The sequence below is a fragment of the Ursus americanus genome, chromosome 28, assembly GCF_024610735.1.
Source record: "Ursus americanus isolate L20-20 chromosome 28, mUrsAme1.1.p, whole genome shotgun sequence".
Classification (NCBI taxonomy): domain Eukaryota; kingdom Metazoa; phylum Chordata; class Mammalia; order Carnivora; family Ursidae; genus Ursus; species Ursus americanus.
The window spans coordinates 25,816,213-25,834,995 of NC_142154.1; the positions used below are offsets into that span (position 1 = coordinate 25,816,213).

The 18,783-nt window shown below is 36.1% G+C and overlaps 1 protein-coding gene across 4 annotated transcripts in view; it reads right to left on the reverse strand.

Annotated features, from left to right (window-relative positions):
• Positions 1-18,783, reverse strand: part of HERC2 (HECT and RLD domain containing E3 ubiquitin protein ligase 2) — a 238,590-nt gene that overhangs the window by 72,405 nt on the left and 147,402 nt on the right. For all 4 annotated transcript variants that reach the window (XM_045795317.2, XM_045795319.2, XM_045795318.2 and 1 more), the window contains exons 53-63: positions 13,200-13,390; positions 12,379-12,484; positions 12,202-12,293; positions 8,957-9,132; positions 5,022-5,133; positions 3,464-3,545; positions 3,212-3,355; positions 1,598-1,688; positions 1,116-1,293; positions 848-929; positions 592-763 (exon numbers count right to left, since the gene is read on the reverse strand). In XM_045795317.2, coding sequence (XP_045651273.2) covers positions 592-763; positions 848-929; positions 1,116-1,293; positions 1,598-1,688; positions 3,212-3,355; positions 3,464-3,545; positions 5,022-5,133; positions 8,957-9,132; positions 12,202-12,293; positions 12,379-12,484; positions 13,200-13,390 — 1,426 coding nt within the window. The remainder of the gene's footprint in view (positions 1-591; positions 764-847; positions 930-1,115; positions 1,294-1,597; positions 1,689-3,211; positions 3,356-3,463; positions 3,546-5,021; positions 5,134-8,956; positions 9,133-12,201; positions 12,294-12,378; positions 12,485-13,199; positions 13,391-18,783) is intronic.

Below are 18,783 nucleotides of genomic sequence, written 5' to 3' on the forward strand. Positions count from 1 at the left end.
TCTCTGAAATTATGTTTTAAAATAGTTAATCAATAATTCAAATTAATTCATTAATTCTACAGCAAGATCCTTAATGTGTGTTGTATAACACTTAAGTTATGATGTAGGTTAATTCTTTCTCAAGCTGCCTCTGAGTCACAATACTCAAGCTAAGGCCCATCACATTGTCACAAGGTCAACTGGATGCCCCACTCTTTTTAAATTTAATAAAATAAGCTTTCACAAGAAAGACATGAACTTTTTCAGGATCAAAGAAATCAGAAGTCTGCTTTCTGCCCAATTGATCACTAGGCTTCTGGCATGGTAAGAAAAAGAAGAAAACTACATAAACCTCACCTAAACAGGGAGGACAAACCGGGCTAAAATCTCTCTAGTCTTTTTTTCCAAATGACCCACAGTTACAAGAAAAATTTCTTATTAAAATATTGTCACTAATCTCAACTCAAAATAAATAAAGGAAAAAAGATGCCTGAATGTCAGAAAATGAAGGTTTAACTGTCCCTCCAGGGTTGGCATGGGGTAAAGGGCGGAGGCCCACCACTGTGTCACATGGACACAGACACACTGATGGGTGACAGAGAGTTTACGTACCATGTCCACACCACTCCTGACTTGGTGAGAGCCAAGGAGAACTGAGCTCCGCATTCGATCTGGCACACTCCCTGTCCATTCAGTCTCTCAATGTTCTGGGGAATGTTACAGCCTTCACTTCCTCCCCGGCCCAATTTTCCAAAGTCACCATCACCCCAGGAAAATACTAAACCTAGGTTTAAAAAATGCATACTTCAGGCCAGCACTTCATGATGCTCCTACCCACCCAGAAACACAGAGTCAGGGAGGGGCTCACCTTCATCGGTCAGAGCCAGGGTCTGCGCATCTCTACTTCCACATGCAACCTGGATTACTCTGTGACCAAGAAGGACTTTCACCTACTCAATTACAAATTTAAAAACAGAATCAAGCACAGGCACTGAGAAAACAAGGGAAATTTTTTCCACAGACTGAAAGCCAATAATGCACATGTCTTTATGAACTTTCCTAGACTCGAAGCTTATCTTCTCTTGAAATCAGCAGATGGTAAGCTTTCTGTAAGCAACAAAAATGTATATAATCACCATTTTGGGCTTCAGTTGTGTTGTATTATCCCCATGTCCCAACCGGCCGTACTCTCCAAGGCCCCAGGTGTATAGCTCCCCACTGGATGTGAGGGCTGCACTGTGCGAGCTCCCACAGGCAATATCCCGAATACGCTTGGTTTTCAGGGCCTCTATAAGCCGTGGCTTGTCACAATTCCTAAAACAAGATTAAATAATATTTCCTATAATCAATCCAGTCTTTTTTAAAGAAGAAAAAAAGGACATCTACACTGGTCCACATTTAGTCAAAACAACATCTGTAGATCAACTTAACTATCAAACATTAAAACAGATCATTTGAGGCCAAATCACACTCATAGATACTTTTAACAAATATATTTTTTAGGTTCCATTTTCAAAAATGACCTATCCTATTTTCTGCAAAATAGCTACTAAAAGATATTCACTATTATCATCAGTAACCATTTCTTATTAGCAAGTAATGAAGAAAATATTCTTACATTCTGCTGAAGTGTCCAAGTTTGCCATCGTCACCTTCACCCCAGGAAAACACTTTCCCATCAACAGTTAAAGCTGTAGCATGCCGGCCACCTGCAACATTCACATAGATATGGGCCACCAAATTTGGTTTACAAAAAGTTCACAACATTATTACTTTACTCTGCCTAGCACGCAGCATCTGCTCAATGAATATGCATTCAATATATGAGTAGATAGGATCAGCATTTCAGGGTGACAAATATATGAAGTCAGTGAACTTTTATTAAACTACAAAGTTTAAATCCTAGAATGAATTTTACTTGCAAAGAAGAAGCAAAATAGTGCCATGTTTAATAATGGGGTTCCTGTTAATGTTAAATATATAAAAGATCAAAATTCAGATGGAAAAAAAAGTAAAAATAAGTACATTAATGATTAGGCAAATTATCAAATGCACTGGCAATTAAGCTTTAGAGAAATGTATACCAACTATGGAGTTATTTAAGCAAAAGCACCAAAATTCATAATTAATGCATTTTACCTACTCTCGTGGTCATGCTCTTCCTCAGTGTGGACCATTCTCCCAGCCCATCTACTCTGCCCCAGGACTGAAGAGCACTATCTTTACTGGCGTTTTCTCTGTCACCTGTGTCCCTGCCAACTCCTGGGCTCCCAGTCCCCCAAACCACTTAATCTGCCCTATTCTTTACCAACAGAACCCACCCTAATAAGAGTAACGGTGTGCTCAGCTAAAAACTAAACTTCCCAGACTCCCTTGCCCAGAGAGGATGGTGACAGGGATCCAACAGAAGTGAGCGAGGCTTCCTGAAAAGTGCTTTAAAGGGGCCAAGTGGCCCGGAGGAAGTATCTGCCCGTGCTCACCTAGATAGGGCTGCATGGTCATCTGTCAACGAAGGTGGAAAAAAAGAGCAAGTCTGTGCTTATGCTCTTCATGGGCACAGAGATACCATACTAGCCCTGGACCCCACCCCCAGACTTTTACAGAGAAGAAAAGTAAAATTCTATCTTGCTCAAGCCACTATTGTTTGGACTTGCTTTTATATGGGGTTAAACCTAAACCTATTCAGTGCAGGCATAAACTGAGTTTTGTGCCTAATTTAGTTCCAATCTTCAGAGGCCTAGCATAGTGCTTCAAAATAATTCCCAGTAAAGGTTTCTTAAATTGAGAGAGTGTGATTTTTTTTTTCAAAGGATCTTTCTTACCACTGAGGTTCACAGACACTTTGGAAATCTGATGAAAGTTATAGGCTCTTACCCCAGAAAAAAAAAGAAACAACAACAACAGATATTTAAGCACAGAACATGATGATTTCAAAGATGCCATGAACCAGAGACCACAGCTCTGAGACTGAAAACCCACACCTTGGAGAGGGGTAGTCCTCACACGCCTGGAATGCCAACAACTGCTGGTCTCTAAAAAGGCTCGTGTAGCAACAATAATTAAATTCTAGACCACCTGGAGATTTACATTATGCAACTTTAATTCCTTAATAATTAAATAAACTTGAAATAGAATACAAGGACACCCTAGGGAAAATTATTTAAAGGCCAAAATTATTTGCAGAGCATGAGCAACAGGCTTATCTGCATGCGTGCCAACTCTGGCCTGGTACCTGAATGAACGGCCACCTTCTTCACCACGTAACTGCTAAGAGCTGTGATCTGCCGAGGGATGGGCACAGTCCCGCTAGAGATGCCCAGCCCCAGTCGGCCATTCGTGGCTTCTCCACAGGCATAGACCTTCCCTTCCACAGTCACTGCAAAGAACAAGAGCAAGGACAAGACTCACTTTTCACAACATAACAGCTATGTTTTTGGTGGTAAGCATAATTTACAAAAAAATTTTAGTATAAGAATAATCATACCTGCAAACAAACTTTTAGAACCACCAGCCACCTGTACCACATTCAAAGCAGATAGTGTCTCAGAGAACGAAGGAACCTTTATCTAGAACAGGATTTTTTTGTTAAGCAAAAGAAGGAAAAAGATCATTTTATTTATGCTTTTAAAATTACAAGTAACCTTATTAGATGATACATGGAATTACTGTTAATTTCCATGGTTATATTAACTAAAGAAATTCATTTCTCTTACAGCTACACTAAAGTATTCTCAGGATGAAATAATATATTGAGATATATTTTAATGGCGGGGGGGGGGGGGGTGTAAAATAAATAAATAAATAAAATAAAGACCAAAAATGTGACCCTCTACTGTTAACTGTTGAAGCTGGTACAAGAACATGAGGGCTCAGGTCCCTATTCTTTCTACCTGCTATGTTTGAACAGCTCCATACTAAAAGGTAAAATAAAATATACATAATGTGAAGATATAACCAAGCATCTGGTAAACTTCATTTATTTCAGGTCTTGTCCTACTCATTCTTATTGATTCTGACATCTCTAAGAAATTATACACTTCAATTTCCCATTTAAAATTCTTAAAGCCCTTGTCTAAGAAACCCTTTATGATTCCTAGAAATTATCAGATAGTCACTACTGCAGTGCAAGAGAGAATCTTCATCCCAACCATGGAACGCTAAATCTGTCCTTCACATGCAAACTCCAACAAAGGGCCATATGCCTCAGGATCACCTAGACAGCACCGCACTATCACAACTGGGACTCTCACACCCAACTGCCCCCTACCGACCTCCAAAAGGCGTCTAGGGGCCTTAAAACACAAACACATTCAAGGCCGTTCACATAAAGATGAAAATTTGTTGTACTTGAAAGGAGAGACTTAAAAGGAGTTCTAACTTTCCTTCTCAGCTTCTCAGCAATGCAGGTAATAAGGGATCTTATGATGGGTGAAGTCTCACAGAATACTAAAAGGAAGCAGAGACACTCACTGAAGAGAAACTGTTTCCAGGTACTAAAACTTGGAGGAATTTGTTTTGTGGCTCCTCAGCTGAGACACTAAGTAACATAATGGATACTGAATTCAACTCTAGTTCAAATGCATCACTTGTTGTATCTTCTCTTTAAATGATATCTTACTCATCTTCATACAACTATGGTATTTTTTACACATTTTGTTCATGGTAAGCAAAAATGTTTATTGTATTGATGGCAAAATAAATATAATTACAGCCTATAATTTTCATCTATATGCTTGTCGAATTTTTTCAGAAGTGTATTTTCTAGTTTATAGAACAACAATAATACAACTACATCTAAAATGCACTATTTTCCAAGGACAGAGGCTTTAACAGAAACTAATTTGATAATGTCTACAAGTTCATATTGAGAATTTCTTCAGAAAAGTTCATTTAATAAACAACTTATAGAAGGTAAACCATCATAAAAACCTTAGAAGAGGTCTGAATATTATTGAGCCTCTCTAGGACAAAGGCACCAGCAAAGCTCCTCCTCAATCATGTGACGAGAGGTGACACAGGAACTTCAGGAAGAGGGGGGATACCTTAGAGCCCTTCAGGCCGCCCAGCTGGTCCTTGTCATTCAGTCCCCACACAAACACTTTGGTTCTTATTGTAGCTGCCGATTCCAGCCCTGCAGCCTTCTTTCTAATAAGGCTAACCAAACAAAAAAGACAGAAATAGAGGTCAATCAACATAAAAATATTTTTTAACAAAAAAAAAAAAATGCAACCTCATGCAAGCAGTTTGCTGATTACTATCAGAAACTCTTAAAGTTTTATTTTATTTTATTTTTTTTTTTTTTTAAGATTTTATTTATTTATGTGACAGAGAGACAGCCAGCGAGAGAGGGAACACAGCAGGGGGAGTGGGAGAGGAAGAAGCAGGCTCATAGCGGAAGAGCCTGATGTGGGACTCGATCCCGGATCGCCAGGATCACGCCCTGAGCCGAAGGCAGACGCTTTTAACGACTGCGCTACCCAGGCGCCCCTAAAGTTTTATTTTAATACAATGAAACCTCAAGTAAATACACAAGTTAGTGTACCAGAGGGTCAAAATTTCTGGATACCAGCATACTACCTTCTAATACTATAATTTAACTCTAGTCTTGTTTTTGGAGGAGACCTTTCTATGACACACTATGCAGCTCTTTTCTTATACACCAAGTTGAACACAACAGCTGTTTTACTGATTCACAGATATTCCCACACAATGCATCAACACATAGCTACCACAGATGTTAAATGCAGAGAACACTGATTAAACGGCCCTAGGAGTCACCACTGGGCCTGGCATTTTGGCTATGTCCTTAAACCTAAACATCTGGTCATTTTTTTTCCTCAAAGAACTAATAAAATAGATACAACCATACAACTTTTGAGGTACTCTAACACAGATACATGTCCCAAAGCAAAATGCAAGTTTCTTCCTTTACCCTCTGCCCACCATATAGGCCAACTGGGCTAGGGGTCCCCTACCTCCTTTCTCTCCTGAGAGGCCTGCCCCATATCCTAAGGCTTCCGAAGTGTAGCTCTGGCAGCTGGCTCCTGCCACTTTGCTCATTCTAACTCCTGACCTGCTCTCAGTGGGTTGGAAGTTAAATCAACAGAGCACTCTAATTCTTGAACTTGAGACTACCAAGTACATGGGACAGTGTTAGATTTTCTTGGTTGTTAGTTGATGCCAGGTACTAAGAAACTTGTGTTTGAGGCTTTTGGCTTTTTGTTTGCTTTTGTTCTATTTTTATAAACTAGGATGGACAACTAAAGGCTCCAGAGACTAGGTTCTAGGTAGGTAAGATTTTTTAACATATTATATACTAATGAATATTTAAGGGATCAAAATTTTATGGTTTGGGGATTAAAATGTAGGAAAATCCTTTCATCTGATACCAGGTACAAGAGAGCAAGTATATGTATATTGTAACTACAGATCTTCCTCTACTTACAATAGTATTTTACCTCCATAAACTCACCGTAAATTGAAAATATCATAAGGTGAAATGTATTTTAAAAATGCACCTAACCTACTCAACATCATAGCTTAGCCTTGCCTACCTTGAACATGCTGAGAACACTTACATTAGTCTACAGTTGGACAAAATCATCTAACACAAAGCCTATTTTCTAATGAAGTGTCGAGTATCTCATGTAATTTCTTGAATACGATACTGAAAGTGAAAAACAGTATGGTACAGGTACAGAATGGCTGTAATAGTGTACTGGTTATTTACCCTTGTGATTGCATGGCTGGGAGCTAGATAGCTTGCTGCTACCGCCAAGTATTACAAGAGAGGATTGTACCACATGCTGCTAACTCAGGAAAAGGTCAAAATTCAAAGTTCGGTTTCTATGGAATGTGTATCACTTTTGCACTATTGTAAAGTCAAAAACTTGCAAGTCAAATAAATTGCAGACTATCTATATTTGACATACCTTGTAACACAATTTTAGTCAAAAATATGTATGGGATACCAAGAGTTATATTCAAGATATGTAATGACTGGTACCACGTAATTATCAACCAGTCAGAATTGGAGGCCAGCGGGTAGTCAGTGTGGGCATAGTCCAGTTGTGTGTGTGCTCTGTGGGAGACTGTTTGGACCACTTATTCAACCTGAAATTATTAGCTAATTAAGATCTGACAGGAAAAGAAAAACATTACATTCAAATACCTAGAATTCTTTTGTTAATGTATTCAATTATGTAAAAATCTAATCAATGAGTAAAGCTCAAACTTTTTTGATTAGCTCATATATACAATACATGTATTTATGTATTTGTCCAATTCATTTTCATAGTTACTGAATAAGAATATGCAAACCTATAATACTTTCTCTTGAAAATCTCAATGATTGATTTAAGTGAAATGGTATTTTCCTTCCTTAATGTATATAGATACCATCGATTTGAATCATAACATACAGTACAACATATATTCTAGATGAAGTAACATTATATCTACTATTTTCTTTTCAGTTTCAATGCAAAGTTTCCAAAATAAAACAGGACAGAATCCAAACCCAAGATCACAGAACCCTAGAATAACCTGATTAACCTGATTTATTATCACAGTTGCCAACCATTCATGACTAAGAGAATGTGCTTTAATAGCAGTGAGAGGCAGAGCTCCTGTTTCTCAAAGAAAGACTACTTACATCATACTCTAGAAAGCACTTAGTGCGAAAGGCAGTGGTCAGAAGAACTCAGCTAGCATGGTACCTGTCTCCTTCATGTATCTGCAAGGACCAAGCTACACCAGTAGGACAACAGTAACACACATAAATTGATTTTGCATATCCTCTGACTTAGCAATTTACTTTTAGCAATTTATATCTAGGAAAATACAACTCCGAGGAAAGTGATTATCTACATTGTTTTCTGCTGGGACATGAACAAGGCTCAGAACAACCCCCTGCACACACCAGTCCTCCATAAACATCTTAAAATAAAAAAACAAATGTGCAGAAACCTGGCAGGTATCTTTCTTCATTCTTGGTATGTGCTATTGCCCTGCCAAAAACACCTTTTCCTGACCATCTGGCTTTGAAAACTCTTGAGTTTTCCTGAAAGTATGCCTTTAGAGAGAGTTTTCCTTTGTCCTCCTGACAAATCAATACTCTTTTGTAGATTCTCAAAGGACTGTGCACTTCTCCTTCATGCACTTTCCACAGTCGTAAAGCCACTCCGACGTGTCTGAGTTTGTCTTATTTTATTTTGTTGTGCATATTCACCACAGCATTCAAAGGACGGAGAACAGGGTTTAGCCCACAACAGGTGTTCAACAGATGGATGGTGAAGGAATAAATATGGTAATAGTCATCACTATAGTACTCTTGCAAAATATCGAATTGAGTAAGTAAATGAGAACATAGTCGTAAGATGAAATACTGTGCTCAATAAAATTACATGACAAAAGACTAATGATATGGATATTTTGGAGATGAATGTTGCTCACAATTGCACAATAATGTGAATGTACTTAATGCCACAGAATTAGACATTTAAAAATAGTTAAGAGCATACATTTTATGTTATATATATTTTATCATAATAAATTTTAATTTAAAAGTTTATAAAATATTTAACAAAGAAGACTATAAAATATATACCATATCATACCATTTCATAGAAAAACACAATTGGGCCAGACAAAAAGAAAACTACAAGGATATATACCAAAATACTAGCTGTGATATTTCAGAAATTAAATATTAATTAAAAGTTAAAAAAATTTTTTTTAAATTAATCAAAAATTAAACATTTTTATTTCCTCTTTTTAATGGTATTTATCTAAATATAATGTGTTTCTACATTAAGCATTCTCCTAAAATTAAGTTAAATTTTTGAAAACAACTAAAATTTACCAAACATTCCTGAGTGCATAAAACTACTCTCATTATGAAATACACACTAATTAAATATTTACTTTTAAAAGTAAGAATTTTGAAATGAGCACCACAATAACAAATGGCTCTCACCTCCCACTGTTGCCTTTTTCGTCTTCTTCCTCTTCATTATCTGAGGCTAAGAAAGGAACTGCAGCCAAATCTTCCTCCTCTGCACGGATCCGTCCCAGCAGGATAAGACCATGGATTTTACAATCAATTCCTGAGCTCCTGCACTGCTTTATAGCAATTTCAATATACCTGTGATACTAGACACAAAAACAGTAAACTATAGACTTTTTAGAATCAAATACATGAGATTTTTAAACTGGAGAACAGCGTATTTAAGACATGAAATGTGTGCAAAGTTAGAGCTCTTTTACTTAAGTTCTGGAAATAGCAAGCAAGTTAGGCAAAATTAATACAGTCACGATTAAGTACGAATTAAAAGAAGTCATTAATCATGAAGTATGTCTGTCCAAGGCATGGACACACTGATTTTCTTACTAAAATGAAACAGTATGATAGCTTTACTGAATGACTGCAAACTTTTCTGTCTTAAAGCTTTCTTGAGGGGCGCCTGAGTGGCTCAGTCCTTCAAGCATTTGACTCTTGATTTCAGCTCAGGTCATGATCTCAGGATCCTGAGACTGAGTCCCGCATTGGGCTCTGCACTGGGTATGGAGCCTGCATAAGATTCTCTCCCCTTCCTGCCTCTGCATACCTCCCCACTTGCATGCACATTCACATGGGCTCTCTCTTTCTCTCAAGGAAAAAAAGAAAAAAAAAAAGCTTTCTTGAATCAAGATGTATCAGGAAAGAGATTAAATGTCAGGTAGTTCAGAGCCTTTATAATTTTTAAAACTAATAAAAATATTGGAATATATACAAATTAGAGAAAATCATACAAAGAGCCCTGCAACACTATCACCTAGTTCCAAATTATCAACGTATGAGCAATTTTGTTCATATATGGATTATATTAAGAAAATTCCAGGCAGCATGTTGTTTCAAAACTTCAGTATGTTTCACTGAAGTACAGGCATTTAAAAAAATATATCCACATTACTATTATCATAGCTAAAACAATAATTCCTTATATCATCTAATATGCTACCAGTGATTAACTTTTGTGATCATCTCAAACATTTTTCTATTGTTGTCTTGTTCAAACCAGGATACGAATAGGATGCAACCTTTCCCTGCTATGCCTTTGGTGAGCTGTTGGTTCTGTTTAAGTTGGTGTTTTGTCCTGCAGGATGCCCCACATCGGTATTTGGCATTTACAGTATTCCTCTATTCCTGCATTTCCTGTGAACAGAGTGATGCAGCAGGAAGCACACATACTTCCAGTGACTTCTTACTGCCTCAACTGGACCTGATCAAACCTCAAGATCTACTACCTGTGATCTCACAGGAAGCACAGGTGGAAGAAAACCACCGGGATGAAAAAGACAAATTTTAAAAATGAAAAATTCTACAGGAAAAGATGACCCAGTTTCCTTCTTTAGCAAGGAAAACCCAAGAGAATTAAGACTTAAATGAAGTACAAAGTGCAGGCACATGTATCAACTACAAAAAGATATTTATGGGATAACTGGGAAAATGTAAACGCTGGCTGGATATTGTATGATATTAAAGAATAATCGTTAGGTGTGGTAATGGCATTGTGGTTACATTTTTTAAGTCCTTCTTACAGATTAATATTGAAGTACAAGGTCATATCTCAGACTTGCTTTTAAACGTTCTAGGAATTAAAAAAAAATGGGGGACGTATGGAAGGAGACAATGAAACACAACTGACAAAATTGTTGATAGCTGTTGAAGATGGGTCAAAGGTTTGCGGCGGAGTCAGTATACTTCCTATTTTTGGTTATGTTAGAAAATTACCATAATGAGCCATTTTTATAGGACAGACAATGCTAGAATGTCCACTGGCTTTCCAAGAATGCCAATATTCTAGTTCTTAAATTGGTTGGAGTGATAGAGAGTGGGTCATGAGTTTTCCAATTACTCACAATGCTTCATATTTCTCACACGCATCATGTATACTATTCTATACTAACCAAATATTATAATAAATTGTTCTGAATTGAAAATTTATTGGACTAATTAATACAGCTTTTATGAATAATAATCTCAGCTAGTTACTGAGTTAATTAACTCTAGTTATTGACTTAAAGTATAAAATATTCAAGAGTATAATTAAGACATTAGACAAGCTGCTTTCAGTTGCCTAGCAATGAGTTAACAATAAAATGCACTAAAATTCAATATTATCTTTTTTCAGAAAAACTCAATATTATCTTTCATTTTAATAATTTACCAGTTTATTCATTTATTAACACCACTGGTATTAATTGGTACATCACAAAACAGTTCAATGACATTTAGGAATGAATGGTGTTATTGAAGATTAGAAATAAGGCCAGATCATCAATTCTTGGATCTGGGAAAAGGAGCTGGTACATTCCCATAGACTGGACACAAGTTACAAACCTTTCATCCACGAACAAATTAACCTAATGACTATATATCAGCTTCTTTAACACACTGGCACCACCTTGAATTTATCTGCCCTTATGTGGGCAGACTAATAATAATAATAATAATAATAATAATAATAATAATAATGAATGGTGAACTACATTTAATAATTTAAAAATAAACTCACTTATAAAAAAAACTTTAGATGAATAAAAGTCAACTATTTAATATCTTTATCCACTATCATTGTTCCAATTAAATAAGTCCTCATGAGACTATAGCATAGGTAGTATCAAGTATATTTAATTTATTAAAATAGTGTTGATATCTGTGTAGAAAGATTTATGGGAAGATCTGAGAGACAGTCTCACTGCTCTGTAATATAGAGGTACTACATAAAAGAACCTTCATTGATTCTCTCAGATAACATTTTCAAGATTTATAATAAACTTGTATTCATTTTGAAAATTACCTTATAACCCACCAAAACAAATCAACAGCTCACCACTTGATGCCAACAGGTATGAAAACAAAAAAGCAATTTCAGTGTCACAAGTGCAGTTAGAAAAAAACCATCACACATTAATAGATACATAAAGAAAATAATCCTGTGTTGGATATAAAAAGCAATCTGAACTGCCTACTAACAACTTTTGCTAGGAGCTTTACCCTCACTTCTTACTTAAGATAGTGAGAATGAAACTTATTTTGTTTCTTTTTCAAGCTGATCTGATAAATAGCAAATTCAAGTTGTATACCTGTAAAATTTTAAAATACAATAACTTAATACAGGGCAAAAAAGTGGCTCAATGTCAATATAGAGACAGTCAAAAAAAGTCATCTCCACTTACCTCTGTGCAGTCATTCAGAAGGGACACTGTGGTGTCAGTGGGGTTAATATTGATTGTCTTTAGTTCTATTAGATTATTTAGGGAATTTCCGCCTAGGGGGAAGAAGGGGGATAAAGGAATCAGACAAAGGAATTTTAATCATATGAGAGAAGATACTGAGTAAACTAATTCAATTACCTGACACCACCACCAGGGAAGGCATGTAGCTACTGTCAGCAGGATCAACTATCATTTTTAATCTATGAACAAGAACATCCGGGAAAATCTCCAAACGAATCCAATGCTTTAAAAAAAGAAATGTATTCTCAGTTAATAAAATTCAGCCATATTTTAGCTATTAAAATAGTGTCACTAAAGCTTGAATCTACATGAGATTTTCCAAATATATGATATGGCCTGAGAGAGAGGAGTATTCTACTCTACTACTAACTTGTTTATTAAAAGAAAATCTCACTCTAAACCTCAGAAATGATGTGTTTATAGACTCCTGACCTAGGGTGGTCCCTTTATACCCATCAAGGAGTGGGCTATAGAAAATACTAGAGTCAAGATGGAAAAATAGCCCCTCTCTCCAAGTCTGACCATGAGTTCAGATGATGGGTACCCACACTTCAGTGCAATTACGATAACATTCCAAAGAGCAACACCTATTTGTTCAGATATATTAGAAAAACTGCTCAGCAGAAGCAGAATCTGAACTCATGCATTTTATGTGGGAGAATAACAAAAATAACAGCACCCTATTACACCTTCTATCAATTGGTCAGTTAGATAAAATCTATTACATACATCATTTAAAATCTCTGACAATAAAAATTGGAGGGTATATTACTCAGTAGCTTTAAAAATAAAAATAATTATGAACTAAAATATAAAATCAGTACTGACAGGTACCATCCTGGTATAACTTAGTAGGTTTTTCAAAGTTCATTTTGAAGCTTAAAAGGTAAAGTCATCTAAATAAAAGCATTTCTGGAAGTGTCCCCATGGCACACTACCTTTCCTTGTGAACCAGATGACTGCCAGCAGGGCTCACTGCCATCAATAAGACGAGAAGCCTGGTTCACGGAGGATGACACGTTTAGGCTCTTTACCATCCGGGACCAGCTGTCCAGGAGCATTCCGGGTTGACTGCTGTGACAACGCTTTAGCTGTTTTCCAGAACGGCCACAAAAGATTGCAGACTGTCCTATTTAATAGTGGTGGGACAGTGTTAATACCTGTAGTACAAAACCTTTCCAACCAAGAAATAAAGAATACTACATAGTGATGAGCTTCTTGTTTCAAGAAAATAAGTTTTCAAATTAAAAGAAACTAATAGGAGTGCCTGGGTGGCTCAGTTGGTTAAGTATCTGAATCTTAATTTCTGCTCAGGTTATGATCTCAGGGTCTTGAGACCAAGTCCCACATCAGGCTCCATGCTGGGTGTGAAGCCTGCTTAAGATTTCCTCTCTCCCTCTCCTTCTGACCCTCCTCCCACCCCACCCCACCCCATCCCGTCCTGGGCTGGCTCGCTCGCTCTCAAATAAATAAATGGAACTAATAAATACCTAAAACAGCTTCAAAAAGCCCAATGTATTTTATACCAATTTATGAAATGAAGTTCATATAATGTTATGATTTATTCTACTTGACTCTCAAGTAACAACAGAGTGATGTATTTCCAGATGGAAGGGTACACAGAAGCTGAGGTGAGGGAGGTGGAGAATTCAGTAACAGTTCTAACAAAAACATTCTTATTAAAAATGCCGTTACAGGGTGCCTGGGTGGATCAGTCTGTTGAGCATCTGATTCTTAGTTTCTGCTCAGGTCATGATCTCAGAGTCATGGGAGCGAGCCCCATGCTTAGCATGGAATCTGCTTGGGATTCTCTTTCTCCCTCTCCTTCCTGCCTTCACTTGCGCACACACGTGCAGCCTTTCTCTCTCTCTCTAAAATAAATAAATAGAATCTTTTTTAAAAAATGTGTTACAAATGCAAAGCAAAAACAAATCTGTAAAGAGTTTCTACTTCCGTGAATGACAAATCTGGAAATTCATCTAGCCCTCCCACTGAGGACAACTAGAAGAGGCATACAAAACGTTTAAAGATGAATAAATCTTAAAAGTATCAGAAATAGCAAGATAGTAAAGAATTACGAGACCAGAATCTAGGGAAGGCTAAGATGAACAGAGATGTCCAGATGAGCAATGCCATGTATCCAAGGCTCCTCTTCCCTGATGGCAACTGTCAGTAAGGAAAGCCTCCCAAAAAAGAAGAAGAAAAAAAACCAAAAACAAAAAAACCCAACTACTTTTGAAAGCCTTGGGTAGGGGAGAAGGGAGACCAGGAATTGGAGTCCAGAACCCACCAGAAGAGAAGGGGATAGTCATAAAAAACTCCATGCTTTGGGTTGGGATCCCAACAGGAAAAATCCCAAGAGGAAGGGCTAACTATGCAGTGCTGTTTGTTTTTACAGATTATAGCTTAGCATGAAATCATCTCAGTCAATGAAACTGGACTGAGTCTGGTCTACAAGTAACTATCTGAGTCTGGTACTTAACCAACAAGAAACCCAGATAGTTACTTACTCCCAATTACCTAGAAGACAACCTTCCCTCCTCCAATCTCTGTAGAATAATAATATCTTAGGCCTCAAATGGATTCAAGAAATAATTTTTTAAATATAATATCCAGTACATAATGGCATATGAGACTAGAAAACATGACTTAAAAATCTACCAGAAATAACAGACAACAGAAAGAGATCCACAGAGTGTCCATATATTAGAGTTATAAGACACAGGTTTTAAGATAACAATGTTTGAAAAGATAAGACACTGAATATTTCAGCAGAGAAGTGAAAACTATTTTTAAAAACAGAAAGATTAGAACTGTTGAATATAGTAATTAAAATTAAGAATTCAATGAATAGGTTTACTTGTAGACCAGACTCAGATGAAAAGGGAATTACTAAAAAATATCTAGAATGAAAAACTGAACAATAGCTTAGAAAACATAAATGAGAAGGTGAAAGACTTAGAGGACAGAGAGAAGGTCTGACACAGGTGAAAGAGGAGTCCCAAAAATAGAAGAGATAATAGGATACAGACAATATCTGAAGAAATACTGACTGAAAAATTTCCAGAACTGACAAAACATATCAAGCCACAGATTTAAAAAGCCCTGCTTTGAAAGTTGCTGATTGTAGATCTTAAATGTTCTTACCTACCCAACACACACACACACACACACACACACACACACACACATGCGTAATTATGTGAGGTGATGGATTTGTTAACTAACCAACTAACCTCACTGTGGTAATTATTTTGCAATATATACACGTACCAAATCATCACACTGTATATCTTAAGGTTACACAATGTTACATGTCAATTATAGCTAAAGAAAGCTAGAAAAATAAAGGAAACAAAAATAAAGAGTCCTGCTAACCCCAAGGAAGATAAATAAAAAGAAACACATTTCTCTGCACATGTAAAATTTGTGTAAGATAAAAACAAAAAAGTATCTCAAAAACAGACTAAGAGGAAATACAAAAATTGATTAGCTTTAATGGAACAATAACTATACTTACAGCTGACTTAAACAGAATTATAAACTGAATTACAACGGAACAGTATTTTCAAAGAAAATTCCTACCAAAAATATTTTTCTAAAATGAAGAAGAAATAAGACATTTTCAGACAAACAAAAATGTAATTCATAACCACAGAGATGCATTAAGGAAAATATTAAGGACTATTCTTCAGGTAGGAGAAAAACGATGATAGATAAAAAATGAAAGATACAGGAAAAAATGAAAAAATGAAATATTAAGTATGTGAAAAAATCTAAATAAATACTGGCTATATACAATAGCAATACTATGTCTTGTATGGTTAAAAATGTGTATGCGTAACATTGTAAGACATAATAAAAACATGATAATTTAAATCAGAATGAGGCTAAATAAAGCTAAAGGGATCTAAGGTCCTTGCATTGCTTAGGAGTAAATATATTAAGTAATATTAGATTTTGATAAGTCAAAAATGGATGTTTTAATATTCTGAGTAACTGCTAATACTAAAAATGTGTGTAACATATACACTACTTACAGAGATTAAATATATACTAAAAATGTGTGTAACTTCTAAGCCAAGGGGGGGCTGGGGTGTTAAATAATAAAAAATGTATCAGTCCAAAGAAAGAAAGAATGTAGAAAGAGGAACGGAGAACAGGAGGGACAAATAAAAACACTGAGAAGTGGTCAATTTAAATAAAAATACATCAGCAATTGCCTTAAATACCTAAATGATCCCTATAAAAGACAAACATTAGCATTCTGGAATTTAAAAAAACTATTTACAACTTATAAGAAATATATAAAAAAATACAGGAATACAGAATGATTGAGGGTAAAAGGCTAAAAAAAAAGATACACCAAGGGGTGCGTGGGTAGCTCAGTTGTTTTAAGTGTCCAACTCTTGATTTCGGCTCAGGTCATGATCTCGGGGTCCTGGAATCAAGCCCCGTGTCAGGCTCTGTGCTCAGCAGGGAGTCTGCTTAAGATTCTCTCTAATTCGCCCTCTGCCCCTCCCGCCTCACATGCACCATCTTCTTTCTCTCTCTCTCTCTAAAATAAATAAATCTTTAAAAATAGTAAATAAATAAAGATACACTAAGCAAACACTAACTTTGTCACAGAACTACAGGAGATATTTTTTTAGGCACACATAAAGCATTTATAAAATCCCATCATATACTAAGTTCTATGATCATAAAAAAGTTTCAAAAAGTGTCAAAGGTCAATCAGGATACATATTCTAAATGCAATGCAGAAACCAGTAAAAATGCTGATATGTTTGAAAATTTTAAACCAATGAATACAAAAAAATAATTCTCAGGGAATTAGAAATAAATAATGAGCTATCACTATATAGCAGTATTGCAGGATACAGCTTAAGTCTTGCTTAAAAACAATCCTAAAAATTTTTTAAGTTCATATATTAGTAAAGACAGAGTGAGAAAATGAGATAAGCATTAACCTCAAGAAGATGGGGGGGGGGGGAATCAGCCTAAACCTAAATTCCATAGGAAAAAAAAAGAAAGAATAAAGATATGAGAAATAGCAAAAAAGCCAAAACTTGTCTCTCTGAAAAGACTAATTAAACTGATAAGCCCATGGCAGGCCAATCAAGAAAAAAAAAGAAATTATTCTAAGTTAGCCTTGAAAAGGAGATAACTCTAGATTCTACAAATTTCCCACTAAGAGAATAATACAAATTCGAACTAGATAGGAACTTCCTCAACATGAGAAAGCCTATTTATGAAAAACCCACAGCTAACATTATACTCAAAAGTGAAAGACTGAGGGGTGCCTGGGTGGCACAGCGGTTAAGCGTCTGCCTTCGGCTCAGGGCGTGATCCCGCTGTTGTGGGATCGAGCCCCACGTCAGGCTCCTCCGCTATGAGCCTGTTTCTTCCTCTCCCACTCCCCCTGCTTGTGTTCCCTCTCTCGCTGGCTGTCTCTATCTCTGTCAAATAAATAAATAAAATCTTTAAAAAAAAGAAAAGTGAAAGACTGAAATCTTTCCCCCTAAATTCAGGAGCAAGACAAGGATGCCCACCTTCTCTACTTCTATTCAACTTAGTACTGGAAGAACTAGCTAAGGCAGGAAAAAGGAATATAAGGTATTGAAATCAGAAAGGAAGAAGTAAAACCATCTTGGTTCAGAGATAACATGATCTTATATGTAGAAAACCCAAAAGAAACCACACAAAAAAAATTGTAGGAGACAATAAATAAAATTCAGCCAAGCTGCTAGATATTAATTCAACACACAAAATGTGTTGAAAGTGTAGTGTATATTTCTATATACTCGCAACAAACATTCCAAAAGGGAAATTAAGAATTCCATTTAATATGGCATAAAAAATACTTAGAAATAAACTTAATCAAGAAGGTACAAGACCTGTACACTGAAAAATCACAAAACATTGCTGAAAGAAAAATTGCAGAAAGAAAGTCCTAAGTAAATGGAAAAGATATCCCTTTGATCATGGACTGGAAAACTCAACATTATTAAAATGACAATTCTGCCCAAATCAATGTACAAATTCAATGCAATTCCTATAAAACTACTGCTTACCAAAGTAGAAAAATCCACCCCCAAATTTATACTGAATTTCAAAGGATACCAAATAGTCAAATCAATCTTGAGAAACAAGAAAACATTTGGAGGATTCACACTTCGCAATATCAAAACTTATTACAAAGCTGACAAAATCACAATGTATGGTTTGCTACTGGCATGAGGACAGGCAAACAGACCAACAGAACAGAACTGGGAGCCTAAAAATAAACTTTCATATCAATGGCCAGTTGATTTTCAAAAAGGATGCCAAGACCATTCAATGGTGAAAGGACAGTCTTTTCAATAAGCAGTGTTGGGAAACTGGATGTACACATGTAAAAGAATGAAATTGAACTCTTAATACTATACCATGTACAAAAATTAACTCAAAATGGATCAAAACCTAAGTTTAAGAGCTAAAACTAACTTTTTAGAAAGAAAAACAGGTGCTAATCTTCATGAC